Below are 13,514 nucleotides of genomic sequence, written 5' to 3' on the forward strand. Positions count from 1 at the left end.
GATGGAAATTTGAGTTGTTCCCAGGTTTGGGGTGTTTTTTTTTTGCCAGTACACAAACTGTTACAATAAGGCTGTTTTAATACAAGAAAGTGATGCTGAAGGCCAGGACCTGAGTAAAGATGACAAGAAGGCAGAGGAGGGAAATGGATCAAAGAAATGTTTTCTTGGGAAAATGGATTGGATTTAGTGGACAGTTGAAAATTTTGGTGTAAGAGTGGGAGAATGCATAGCGCTGCCATTTTATTAAAAGTGGGAATAGCAGAATGTTTCAGAAGAGATGGCAGAGAAGCTGAGAGGGTAGAGTTTGTTTTGACAAGGCTGTGTTCGAGTTAGGTGTGCCGTCTCTGCCCAGCTTGGGGAGAGAGTGGGAGAATGCATAGCGCTGCCATTTTATTAAAAGTGGGAATAGCAGAATGTTTCAGAAGAGATGGCAGAGAAGCTGAGAGGGTAGAGTTTGTTTTGACAATGCTGTGTTCGAGTTAGGTGTGCCAGCTGCCCAGCTTTATCCCACAGATAAAGACATAGATTTGAGAATCCTTCACATAAAGTTATAGTTGAAGCTCTGAGAGTGGATGAGACCTGTTCCCAGGGAGGCCTTGTATTCTAGAGGAAGGAGGTGACATCCATGGGAGTTACTTGCATTTAGGGGTCTGGCCAAGGAGACTGAGAAGTTTTGGTCAGAGGAGGAACAGGCAAGTAAAGCCTGGAGAGGGAAGAGTCTGAGATTACGTCCCAACTAGTCCAGTCTTGGGAAATGTAATAACGTTAAGTACTCTTAGGTCTGAGCAGTACAGACGTTCCCTCTCACTGCTTGCTGTGTGTGCCTTTCATGACCCCTGCCTCTGTGAGTCCGTTTTCAAACACTGGTTTCCTTGTGTATAAACCACCAGAAACAGTGGTACAGTTTGGTAAGCCAATTTGGGCCACTGCTTTGAATTTAAGGACTAAGCCAGGGCTTCCCTGGCGGTGCAGTGGTTGAGAGTCCACCTGCCGATGCAGGGGACACGGGTTCGTGCCCCGGTCTGGGAGGATCCCACATGCTGCTGAGTGGCTGGGCCCTTGAGCCACGGGCACTGAGCCTGCGCGTCCGGAGCCTGTGCTCCACAACGGGAGAGGCCGCAACAGTGAGAGGCCTGAGTACCGAAAAAAAAAAAAAAGGACTAAGCCAAATCAAATAATCAAATTTCAAAGGGGCACAGTTTGATTTTAGTTTGGCATCTCTCAACAGTAATTACAAAGTCATTTTTTAAGGCTATATTAGGTTCATATAAACTAAGACTTCATTATTAAAGGACAGGATGTGTCAACTTCACAAAACCATGTGAACTAGAGAGGCTGCAGAGGTTCCCTAAGGAAGCAGTGAACACAGGGATTTCTAAAATATTTAGAATTAGCTTTGAAGCTGTCTCAACAATCTGTATTACCATAATTGCCCTATTGCCACCAGATCTTTTTATAAAGGATCTGTGAATTTTTACATTCTGTCTACCTTAGGTGATTGGAAGAGAGACTGAAGGGAATTATTAGCAGTCCAAATGCCTTATTTTGTTACCTTTCATGGTTTTGAGAAATACCCAAGTTTAGAAGAGCAACTGAGTCAATGGAACTGCTTGATGCCACTGAGGAGTGAAACCAGTGGGAATTTGCCAAATTTGAGGCTGGATTCAATTTATAATAATTCAAAACTTGGTTCCCAGTGTTATATCAGATACCATGGTTGGAGGTCCCTAAAGACAAGTCAAAAGAAATGAAGCTGAGGACTCTTAGCCATGAAGTGCTTTGTCATCTTGTGGGAAAATAAAAAAGAATACATAGGAAAATATTGAAGAAAGATCTCTAAGGTGTCCTGTGGCCCTCAGGATTGTGGTTACTGTTGTTGAAGGAATTTGCAGGTAGAGTGGGCTTAGTCCATACTTGAGTTCTCTCGACCCACAGGACCATTTGGTAAGGAAAAGGCAGGTGTGGGAGCAGTGGGGGACTGGCAGGTTAGGGAGGCGGCAGGTGATGAACAAGCTGGTTTGCAGGTAATGTGATCACAGTAGGGTTATATGGTGGTCATTTTCAGGCATGACGGACTCAGGCCATCATCTTGGGTTACTTGATTATAAATTGCAAAGAAGGAGGTCATAGCTGTGGAGTGTTGATCTAAACAAAGACAGATGAACCCACAGTGGAAAGCTTGTTGTAGGTTCTGCGTCACCTTGAGTGTCTTTAGTAGTTTGCCGTTAGTAGAGACTGCTACCTGAGGGTGGGGCGGTAAGATGCCGTCAGAATCTTACTGTGCTCAACGCTAGTTCATCTAGATGTGTTCATGTGTCATGGGAACTTATCATGTGTTCCAGTAGGTCCTTAGGAGAGCAATTTAGTGACTGAACTCACCTCGTCCCTACCCCAGCTGAGTGCCCATACCAACTGCTTGCAGGAATAATCAGGACAAATCCTGGATTCTTTGCCCAAGGCCCTGAAGTGTCATCCCAACTTGGGGAGAGAGAGGTTAAGAATGGAGATTTCCAGCTTTGGTGTTGCTTCCCAGTCACTTGGCAGTGGAAAATCTTTACTCGCAGAGGCTGCCTTTGCTTTATTTTTGGACCAGTTGCTGAGTCCTGCTCTGGTCTTGCCTGAACATGCACACCTGGAATCCCAGGACCTGCTTTTTTTTGCGCCATCTCCGTAATTCACAGCTGCACAGTTTTGAAAGAGACGCCAAAATCCAGACACAGCAAAGCAGCCTCTTTTGCGTGTGCTGAGGTCCTGAATGACAGTTTTATCTTGGACATGTTCCCTTTTCTTTCCTCTTCTGCTTGTTCATTTTTATCTCTCTCTGTAATATATAAATAATGGACTTATCCTATTTACTGCACAAAGAGAAAATTAAACGTCTGAATTGTTTAGAACTATGGGAAAGTATTTCCAGAGTGTGAAAAAATAGACACTGGACATTTCAGCTTTTGGTGTAGTGGGAATTTATTACTCAGCTCAGTAACAGTTTTGGTCCAAACCAAGCAGTTGTGTGGGCAAGCCGTGCTTTCCTGAATAGCACTGCAAGAGACAGTTTTGTTCATATTTGAGACCGCGTGAACCAAAGGTATTTTTCCATCAAAGACTGATTATCTCTGAATCTTAGACGTATCACAGAAGCTGTGGAGCCCTAGCCAATGGATTTTACTTGCAGGAGACATTGCATAGTTCCCAAAGGGGAGGGAAGCAAAAGGGGAGGGAGGCAAGAGAGAATCAGAGCCCAACAATAAATAGCTCTTTGTACCAGTCCCCCCCTCCCAAACCCCATACTGCTGAGATCATAGAGTAAGTTAGCAGCATGCAGTAGAAGGCACTGCTGCCCAGCGGCTTGGCAGATGATGACCAGATGTGAACTTGTCTGTCCACAGTGTGTGGCTGTGACCTGGCCCAAGGGGGCTTCTTCATAAAGAACGGAGAGTATCTCTGCACCCTGGACTACCAGAGGATGTATGGCACGCGCTGCCATGGCTGCGGGGAGTTTGTGGAAGGAGAGGTGGTGACCGCCCTGGGCAAGACCTACCATCCCAACTGCTTTGCTTGTACGATCTGCAGGTAAGTGTGGCTTTCCCCAACAGAGAAGCGCTGGGTTCTGCTGTCAAAGCTTGGAATGTGCGCTTTGGTCTTGGGTTGTACTTAGTCTCTCTTTTTTTTTTTTTAGTGTTTATTTATTTTGGCTGTGCCTGGTCTTAGCTGTGGCATATAGGATCTTTTAGTTGCCGCATGTGGGATCTAGTTCCCCGACCAGGGATTGAACCCGGGCCCCCTGCATTGGGAGTGTTGAGTCTTAACCACTGGACCACCAGGGAAGTCCCTTGAGTTGTACTTAGTCTTAAAATATCTTTTCTTTAAAAAAAAATTTTTTTATTGAAGTACAGTTTGATTTACAGTGTTGTGTTAGTTCCAGGTGTACAGCAAGGTGATTCAGTTATACAAATATACACATATATCTTTTTCATGTTCTTTTCCATTATAGATTATTACACGATATTGAATATAGTTCCCTGTGCTATACAGTAGGACCTTGTTGTTTATCTATTTTACATATAGTAGTTTGTATCTGTTAAGTCCTAATTTATCCCTCCCCCTCGGTAACCATAAATTTGTTTTCTATGTCTGTGGGTCTATTTCTGTTTTGTAAATAAGTTCATTTGTATCATTTTTTTTAGATTCCACATATACGTGATATCATACATTTGTCTTAAAATATTTTTGTCTGATGCACCTTTAGATGTTTTTATTTTCCTAGTGTGTTATCAGGCTTAGTCAAAAAATAAGTTATTTAGGAAACTTTATATGTGATATCCTGCACTAAATAATGTGACTGATTTTAAGTGCCTTGAAACCAAATCTGAAAGCAGCTCTAGATCTTGAGACATTTTGAGCAATGGAAACATGGGAGGAAATGGCATAAATACTTGGAAAGATGAAGCTTATTTGGAAGTATCAGTGTGTGGGAGTGGGTGTGTAAAATAGTTGCATTTGCTCTATAACCAGGGAGAGCAAACTGCCCCATGGGCCAAATTAGACCCAATACCTGTTTTGTAAATAAAGTTTTATTGGAACACAGCCATGCCCGTTTGTTTATGTATTGTCTATGGCTGGTTCCAAGTGACAGTGGCAGAGTTGAGCAGTTGTGACAGAAACCTTATGATCTGCACAGTCTAAAAATATATTTACAATTTGATCTTTCAGGGGAAAAGTTGCCAACCCCTCCTCTCTATCATCCACCAAGGTTAGATCTTTATTGCACAAAGCAGCTTGATTAGAATGGTCAGAGAGAAGAAGGAAACTGTGTGAAGTGTGAGTGGAAAATGTGGTTCATTGTTGTTGTGTTTTGAGTGCAACACATTACAGAATTTACAATGGGTTCGATTCCTATAATGAGGAGACTCACCAATAAAGGATCAGCTACTTAATTGACCCATACTAATCAGGCAATCCCATGCCTTTTGGAATGGTGTTGATTCTGTGTGCTCCATTTTGCTATGCCTTTGTAAAAACTACAGTTCAGTTCAGTTTGTTTTGTATTTCAGCATTTCATGTTTCTAGGCCAGAGAAATGTAAACTCTAGAAGGGTAAATATGATTTTGTATAATTAATTAACAAGATAATACACATGGATAAATTGTAATAAGATTTAGATGAAATATTCATAATCAAATTATTTTAATAACTTTATATAACTATTAGCCCATTTTTAAATTATATATATTTTTAAATCATAATTTAAAAATTCTGGGTTAATGAGCTGAAATTTTTTCTGTATTTAATCAAAAGCAAAGCTTCCTCTTGACCTCTCCTTTTTCAGGCTGTAGCTCACAGCCTGGTTAAGAGCCTGGACTGGCATTCGGGAGACCTGAGTCCTGGTCCTGCTTCCTGGGCTGATTTGAGACCTATGTGAGCTAACTTTTCCACAGCAATTGTCTCATCTGTAAGGCGAGAGGCTGTGAACTGCATACAAGTGATTCCCCAAACCTGGATGGTCACTGGAATCCCCTAGGGAGGGTCTCTTTAAAATATCCATTTCTAGCCTTTCTCCCTCCTAACTCATGATGATTTAGTGGTTTCTGAAGGGCCACCAAGGAGGAGGAGACTCAGTCAGGTTGGAGGGCGCTGGCCCTGGTAAACTCCAAGAGGCTTCCTGATCTTGGCCCTGAGAGATCATTGCTTCAAGTTGGTAACGGACAAACATTTATCAGCTGTAGTCCTGTCCCTGCATGTTTGAGCCAGCAGAGAGGTGCCCACTGTTGCTGCTGCTGTATGATGCCAATTTCCTCTGAGGAGGCCACCTTTACAGTTTACAAATTGCATTCATGTAGAAATTAATTTGACCCTCTGAGCAATTCTGTGAAGTCAATCAGGAATTTGTATCCCTACTTATGAGTGACTTTGAGACTCGGAGTGTAAGGGGTTTTCCCAGTCCCTCACATCGCAAGGCCAAGATTTGTACTCAGGTGTTCTGACTCTAAATCCAGTTCTCCTTCTATTACAAACATTCAGGCAAATAGGAGGAAGTGAACCCATATGGGCAGAGGACGTAGGGAAATGAAGGGGGGTCATTTATGAAATAACAAAATTCAAAATTCAGAAGACCTGGTCGCATTGTTGAGAACTGGACTCTGGTTTGTCCCATGGTAGATCTGTGTGGGGTTCAAGTTTAAAAGTAGAAGCTTAGATCAGATGCAGGGCCTGGACTAGGGTGAAGCCAGGGAGGCTCCTGGGCGCACAGTTTAAAGGGGTGCTTACTCCCGGGTCATTCGGCACTCCTGACAGCGGGGGGCCTCCTTAGATGCTTTGCCTCGGGTGCCTCGCTGCCCTCACCCTGGTCCTGGCCCTGATCAGAGGCAAAGAACCTGAGCTTATTGTGTCTGTGGACTCTTCATCCCCTGAGGGCCTCCTTACAGAGCAGATTGGAGGCTCGCTTGGTTTTACTTAATAAGTGTGAAGCGATAGGCCTGTTGGTATCCACCGGAGTGTGACTTTGATTATTAAAGACAGGGCGAGTTCTGAGTTGGTGGATACCACCTGCACCTGCCTGTGGCTTGGTCTCCCTAGCTGGTCATTCCATGCAAGTTGCTTAACCTCTCTGGGCCTTATCTGAGCAATGGAAAGTAACGTGGCACCAGGAGAGAAGAGGAGAGGAGAGACCACCTCAACTCAGCACTTCTAAAATTTGGCGGTGTGAGAGTTTAAAACTCTTCCTTGATGACTGGCAACAAGCACATTTGTGGAGTTAAGTCCAAATTTACTATCTGTGCGTGCATTATGGTTAATCACCAACTGTTAGGCGGCCAAAGGGCAACTTAAGGCAGCTGTGAACGTAAAACATGTCCAGAAGCTTGAATTTGTTCTTAAGAAATTGCTTCTGACTCAGATGTGTGGGGATGTTTGGCTTATGAGTTTCAAATTTCCTGATTGACAGAATCACACATTTGAAAACTCATGATGAAGATCATTGGCAAATTGGTCAGTTGCAAGAAAGTAGGCGTGGAAACTGTCATATGGCTATTAATTAATGACTTTTTTTAAAGCTATCTGCCTGCTGAAGTGGGAGCAGAAGACACTGATAACATACCTGAAGAAGGCAATATTTTTGCAACGTGTGCTGTTATTGATGAATATCTAATGTGAAAGGAAAATATCTTTCTGAAAAGAAGCTAATACTAATTTTTAAACAGATATTTATCGCATCTTCGTATTTCTCCAAGTTTATAAGGGACTGGGCCCCTAGCACTGTGAGATATTTAGTTCGCCCATTCAGACGTCCAGGACCAAGTCTAATTCAGCATAATTATCACACTGGTCCAGGGAACTTAAAGAGTTAATGCTTGACCTGTAACCAGTTCTCTTGGGGAAGGGCCTTAAGCTTGAATAGGAATCCATGGCATTTAAAATATTTCTTCCTGGAGGTGTTTCCATTTGGAAAAGGAAAATCGTACTGTGTGCCCTGCTAGGTGACTTGTTGGAACATCCCTCCGCTAATGAGTGGAGGTAGACGGTATCATTTTACTATCTGGTTGCCCGGAGAAGCTGCGCATTCTCCTTTCCTCTCAAAATGAGGCACGTTTGTGTGTTTGTCTGGACTGGATCCAGCTGGCTGGCTGGCTTCAGGCTGCATTTCAAATGGTTTGGCTCCTCTTCGAAGCAGTGAATTGGCACCAGAGGCCAGCCAAGCAGGGGTGAGGAAGAGGAATGAAATTGCTGCAGTGACCTTGAGGGCAAATGTCTTTCTGTCTCCAGGCGCCCGTTTCCACCCGGTGACCGAGTCACGTTCAATGGGAGAGACTGCCTTTGCCAACTGTGTGCACAGCCGATGTCTTCCAGCCCTAAAGAAGCCTCCTGCTCTGGCAGTAAGTGCCCCAGCCACCTGTTGACATGAATTCCTTCATTCCTCAAAGGTAGCTTAGGCAGGTACCTTCCTTTTTGAGAAACTCTGGTAGCCGGAGCCAAGAGGAGGCCTATATCTAAGGCGTTTTCAGTTGTAAAACGTGATGCGTGGAGAAGCCTTCACTAAAACCCATGCAGTGAGAAGCATCTCCCTTATTTCAAAAGGACAGAAGTAGAATTTGACATCACACTGTGTATTTTGATTGTAAATGAAGGAAAAAGAATTATAAACTATTACATCAGAAACGCCCCTCTCTGGTCATGGAGGTTAAGCTGTGAGAGCGCTTGGTGGTGATGTGATTGATGTCTCTGTGTATTAGAAAAGCTCTCCCCACTGTGCCTTGGGCAAATGTGGTGGTTATTATTTACTCTTAAATAATTCTTTATCACCCTTCAGTATTCTTTATTCACCTGGAGGGTTTCTGACATTTATTCGCCGAACAGATAATTTGCTGAGCATGTACAATGTGTGTGTCATTCACGCTAGAGATACAGGCGTGGACAGAACATACTCAGAATCCTCAGGAAACTTATTTTTTAGTAGGAGCAGGTAGACAATGAATGCATGTACAAAAATATCTAATACGTGAAGAAAATTAAAGTAGGAAGAAAAAACAGGGCAATGGGTCTGTGTTTGTATGGGGCAATCAGGGAGACCACTCTTAAAAAGTGTCACCCAAGGCGAGATCGGGAGAAAGTATGGGACAACCTATCCATACATCATGGGATTGGTAATTCTTGATGACAAGGCTTGTCTGACCTGTATGAATCCAAAGAAAACCAACTTCCTTCCAAATAAAAATAGTGGCGAATTGCAGTATATCTTGTAGTAAATAACATTGGGTAGGTCAGTTCACTCTGAAGTGAGAGGGATTCTGAACTCAGGACAGCAAGCAAGGAAGCTCTCCTTCCCTCTGTTTCCTGGGGCGTTAAGACATGGACTAGATAGAGGTTTGCCTCGGTTTCTGTGTATTGTGCCCATCCTCAGAGAACAAATGCCTTTAAACCCTGCCAGTCTCAGCACATAAGAATGAGATAAGCCCCTTCTGCTCCGGAGGAATTTCTTGTAATTTATAACAGCACTTCCAAATCCTCCTGTTAAAGTAGAAGAGTTATAACTGTTAAAAATAAGAATGTTATGACCAAACGTATTTACATAGAAATTGGATTTTGACCATTGGGAGAAAAGAAGAAAATAAACGTGTTAGTGTATCTTATTCAACACACATGATCAGATCCTTAGCATGTGGATTTATATGCCCTACTAATAAAGAGCAGCAGCCTGGGTAGGATAAGGGCTACAAAACAGGACGCTATCCTAGACCCCTAATAGGGTTTCAAGTCCCTCATTGTGCTTACCTACTCTGCCCCCTGCAGGTCATTGGGAAGGTGACCTAGGTTGAGAATAGGTACCCCTTGCTTGAGAGGGCTTGCTTTGAAAGTATGTTACCAAAAAACTTTGCAGGAATTCTTCAGTCTAGTTAAGAAAAAGAGGATATTATGAGTCCCAGGATAGGATGACAATCTATAACAGAAGATCATGTCCGTAGGCCTATTATGGGACTGGCTGCATCCTCAAATTCAGTGGAGTCCTTTAGTCCAACTATCTTTCTTGATAGGTGAGAATATTGCAGCCCATGAGGATATTCAAGGTCACACAAGCTATCCAATAATAAGGTAGGGTTAGAGGCAGGGCTTCTGACTGCGAGTTTGGGGCTGTCTTTTTGTTTCATCTCATACTCCTCATTGTTTGGTTTAAGAAACAGAAGGAGGATATTTTTAAAGGCTTCCAGTCCTCTTCCTCCATGTAATTTGGAAGCATATTTCCTAATCATAGCTCCACCAAAATGGTTATTCCAATTTTTATTAAACATTGTTTTGCTTTATCTATATTTTCTTTTTCTATATGACATAGTTGTTATGCACATAAAAAAGAAATTAAAATTCTAAGTATAAAAATATATCAGACTCAAATTCATTACATTTCTAATGCTAGATTTAACAGTTATTGCGTATGTGCAAATTGTTGGACCAAATCATATTTTCTCCTTTGCTCCCAATGGATGAAACCCCTTTTCTCTGTGCAGCTGCTTTGGTCAGAACATTTTTATTTTCAACAAGTACTTGTCTGTTTAGATAAGTACTCAAATAGCATTTCTGGGGCGCGTGGGTGTGGGTGTCTGTCAAAAAGAGAGCTCTTATATATGGATACACACATGCAAAGTACCCAAAGGAGGCAGGCACACAAGTACAAGAGCAAGTGAATTTTCAGCAAGTTTCTGAAATTCGTTGGAGCATAATTAGAAAACACCTGGTTATTCTTTGTAATTCTTTAAGAAATGCCCTATATTTTAAAACTATACTGATGTTACTTTGATTCTTATTTTTTAAAAAATAATGTAACTTGGCAACGCTTCCTAAAGAAAAGCAAATCATGAAACTTTTCTTTGCTAATGTTCACAGTGTTGGTGAAATAGATCAGAGAGCCAAGGTCCTCTCTTTCCTTTGAAATGTTCTTTCACAAATGAGTTTGCTCTTCTGAACTGAAATTTTATTTCACATTCTGTGGCTGGTTTTCCATAATCACTGAATAGGAGGTGAAGACAGTGTGAGAGGGAGAGAAGAAGTGAAGAGTGGCCAATGGAAGCAAGTCAATGATGTGATGAGAATTAACACAAAATAGGCTCTGTTAGAGCTTACTCAGTAGAGGTGCAATTTCAGCTACTCAGGGGCCACCATGTCTGTGTTGCTCTAATTTAGGGAGACGTCCCAGTGGAGTGCCTGTGATGTCTTGGGTACTCTGCTTGGTGCTTTCTTCCACATTACAGTAACTCTTCTCACCTTTATTTTATTTTCTTCTTAAAACATTTGCGTAGTACTCACTGTGATCAGGAACTGTGTAGCTGGTGTACAAATTTTAACTCATTTAATCCTCAAAACCACCCTATAGGTTGGTACTAAAACTATCCCCTTTTCACAGATGAAGAAACAAAGGGCCATAGATGTTAAACAATTTGCCCAAGGTTACACAGTGGTAGAGTCAGGATACAAACCCAGGCTCCAGATGCCATGTTACTGTCCCGGATATTTATTTCATAATGTAGGTATCACTCTCTGATTTCCAAAGATGCGGGGTGCTGAGCCTTGGAGCAGTGACCTGACTTGTCTGCGGATTTACTCGAGTGTCTGCCTGCAAGGGCTGTGTGCTTTCTATGTGCCACAGTTGCCTCCCTGGTGTAGCGAGGTTTGGTGAATAGAAACCATCAGGAAGTTACTCATAGAAACAAACTACTTCAATTAAAGATTATTGCCCTTGAATTAGTCAAAACTGTTGCTGCACCCAGTCTAATGCAATTTGAATTCAATAAGCAACAAACATTATATAGCATGGAGATAATAGTAAACATTGCCTCACAGGGTTACAATGAACCTTAATTAAACTGCTTTTATAATTGATTAAAAAGAATCAATTGCCCATGTCTAGCCGATTCATTCTTTAGAAATAAAAATGTATGTCCAGAAAGCATGATGCTCTCCCAGAGGTTTATTGACACTCCTTTAAGGCCTAACTTCACTCCATTCCATGTATCTGCCAGTAATTGAGGGACTGGTTCTTGTGGTGTAAGGAGCCACGTGAGGGGGAGTCTGTGTGTGACAACCTAGAGGGTAGGGAATCGGCTTTGGATGTTGCTTCCTGCATGGCTCTGGTCTATTTCAGGCATCCGAACAGAAGTGGGCTGCTGTCTGCGATCACCCTTTCCGTTTCAAAGGGTGTCTGACTAGTGTCTGATTGTGTGTGGGTTTGGCAGATTGATGCGATGAACACCCCCACACACACATACATCCAAACCCATCTTCCTCTCCTTTACCCCCTCTGTACAGCATTGCCAGTGTTCCAACTGCAGTTGGAACTCCTAAGGTATTGGGGCACATGCTCTGCTTGGACTGAATTTAAATCATTTCAGATAAACAGTCATGTGCATGTTTTCAAAGGGGAGGAAGAATTTTTCAATTATTTTACTTTTCTATTTGGTGCAATAGCTTTTAATAGTTGCAAGATAATTTTTCTTTTATCTATGTCCTCTCTCAAAAAAACATTTGCAGGTTGAGTGGGATTGTCTGCTGAGGCCCCTACAATAGGTGGAGTGGTGACGGTCTGACGCTGGCATCTGACTGCCTGGGGCAGGCTCTGGCTCTAGCCATCTCCTGACCTCTCCATCCTCCAGGTCCTCTTCCGTAAAATGGGATGGCAATAGGTACCTACCTCGTAGGATTAAATAAGTAAATAGATAAAAGTACTGACTACTTATAAAACAAAAACTTACTGTTCACGCATTGACTTCTGAATTTTTGTGTAGGACAATCTTTGCTTTTTGTGACTGTGCGTTTTTCACTCTACCGTTCATGGTGGCTGTCTTTTCTGTTCATTTGATATTTTCCACCAATATGTAAAACCATTGAAGGCAGGAACACGTGCACACATACAACCCATGGACTGTTGGGTTTTGACTCATGGACTGTTGGGTTTTGCGGCGAGGTCTTCAAAACAGATCAGCCCCACCTTCTTGAGACACTTTCTTCCAGTAGGATAGAATGGCAGAGGAGGCTTGGCAGGCTTCTGCTAAAGAGTATGCGTTCTGGACAGGTTGATGGCTGCTTTTTATCCCAGTTCTACCACATACAGGCTGTGTGGCCTTGAGAACTCAGTCTCTGCCAGTGTTTCTTTGCCTATAAAATAGGAAACAGTGATAGTTCCTTTCTTGGGCTTCCCTGGTGGTGCAATGGTTGGGAATCCGCCTGCCAGTGCAGGGGACATGGGTTCGAGCCCTGGTCCGGGAGTATCCCACATGCCGCGGAGCGGCTGGGCCCGTGTGCCGTAACTACTGAGCCCGCGTGCCACAACTACTGAAGCCCATGCTCTGCGACAAGAGAAGCCACCACAATGAGGAGCCCACACACAGCAATGGGGACCCAAGGCAGCCAAAAATAAATAAATGAAATTAAAACAAATAATAATAGTTCCTTTCTCATTGGGTTGTTCTGGGGATCATATAAGTAAAGTACTTAAAAGATTCATGATACCTAATAAGCTCATCCAAATGTTAACCATCGTTCTTTAAGGAAGTTACAAGACTAGAACTTGAGCTTAGAGATAATTTAGAATCAGAAAGGAACAGAAGAAGAGAGCGTAGCATGCTGGTTTCAAATATGGGCTCTACCTTTCAGAGGGCTTGGGTTTCACTCCTGGTCCTGCTTCTTCCTAGCCATGAAGTCATGGACAAGCTATTGGATGTCTCAGAACCTTCATGCTCTCATCTGAAAATCGGAAAATAGCTACTCCTAAGGGTTGTTATGGGAATTAAATAAGATAATACTACGTGGGAGGACAGTCTAAATGTGGGGAGGGTACTTGTAAAAACAGCACAGGGGGAACCCAAACAGAGCAAAGGCTTTGTTCTTCCACGTCCTGAGAAGAAAAGCTGGAAGGTTAGAGCAAGGGTGCCGGGTCTCCGGAGGCTCTAAGGGGTTTGGCAATGTGGAGCTTGGCTTAACCCGGAGGACAACCAGATGAAAACAATGTTCCAGAAAGATTAAGGTGGTAATGGCAA

General features: G+C 42.8%; 1 protein-coding gene across 9 annotated transcripts in view; it reads left to right on the forward strand.

The window, feature by feature from the left end:
* The window catches only part of ABLIM1 (actin binding LIM protein 1), a 323,249-nt gene that overhangs the window by 199,815 nt on the left and 109,920 nt on the right, over positions 1-13,514 (forward strand). For all 9 annotated transcript variants that reach the window (XM_065894021.1, XM_065894019.1, XM_065894018.1 and 6 more), the window contains 2 exons: positions 3,387-3,570; positions 7,759-7,868. In XM_065894021.1, the coding sequence (XP_065750093.1) occupies positions 3,387-3,570; positions 7,759-7,868 (294 nt within the window). The remainder of the gene's footprint in view (positions 1-3,386; positions 3,571-7,758; positions 7,869-13,514) is intronic.

This window comes from Phocoena phocoena, chromosome 16 (assembly GCF_963924675.1).
Source record: "Phocoena phocoena chromosome 16, mPhoPho1.1, whole genome shotgun sequence".
NCBI classification, from domain to species: domain Eukaryota; kingdom Metazoa; phylum Chordata; class Mammalia; order Artiodactyla; family Phocoenidae; genus Phocoena; species Phocoena phocoena.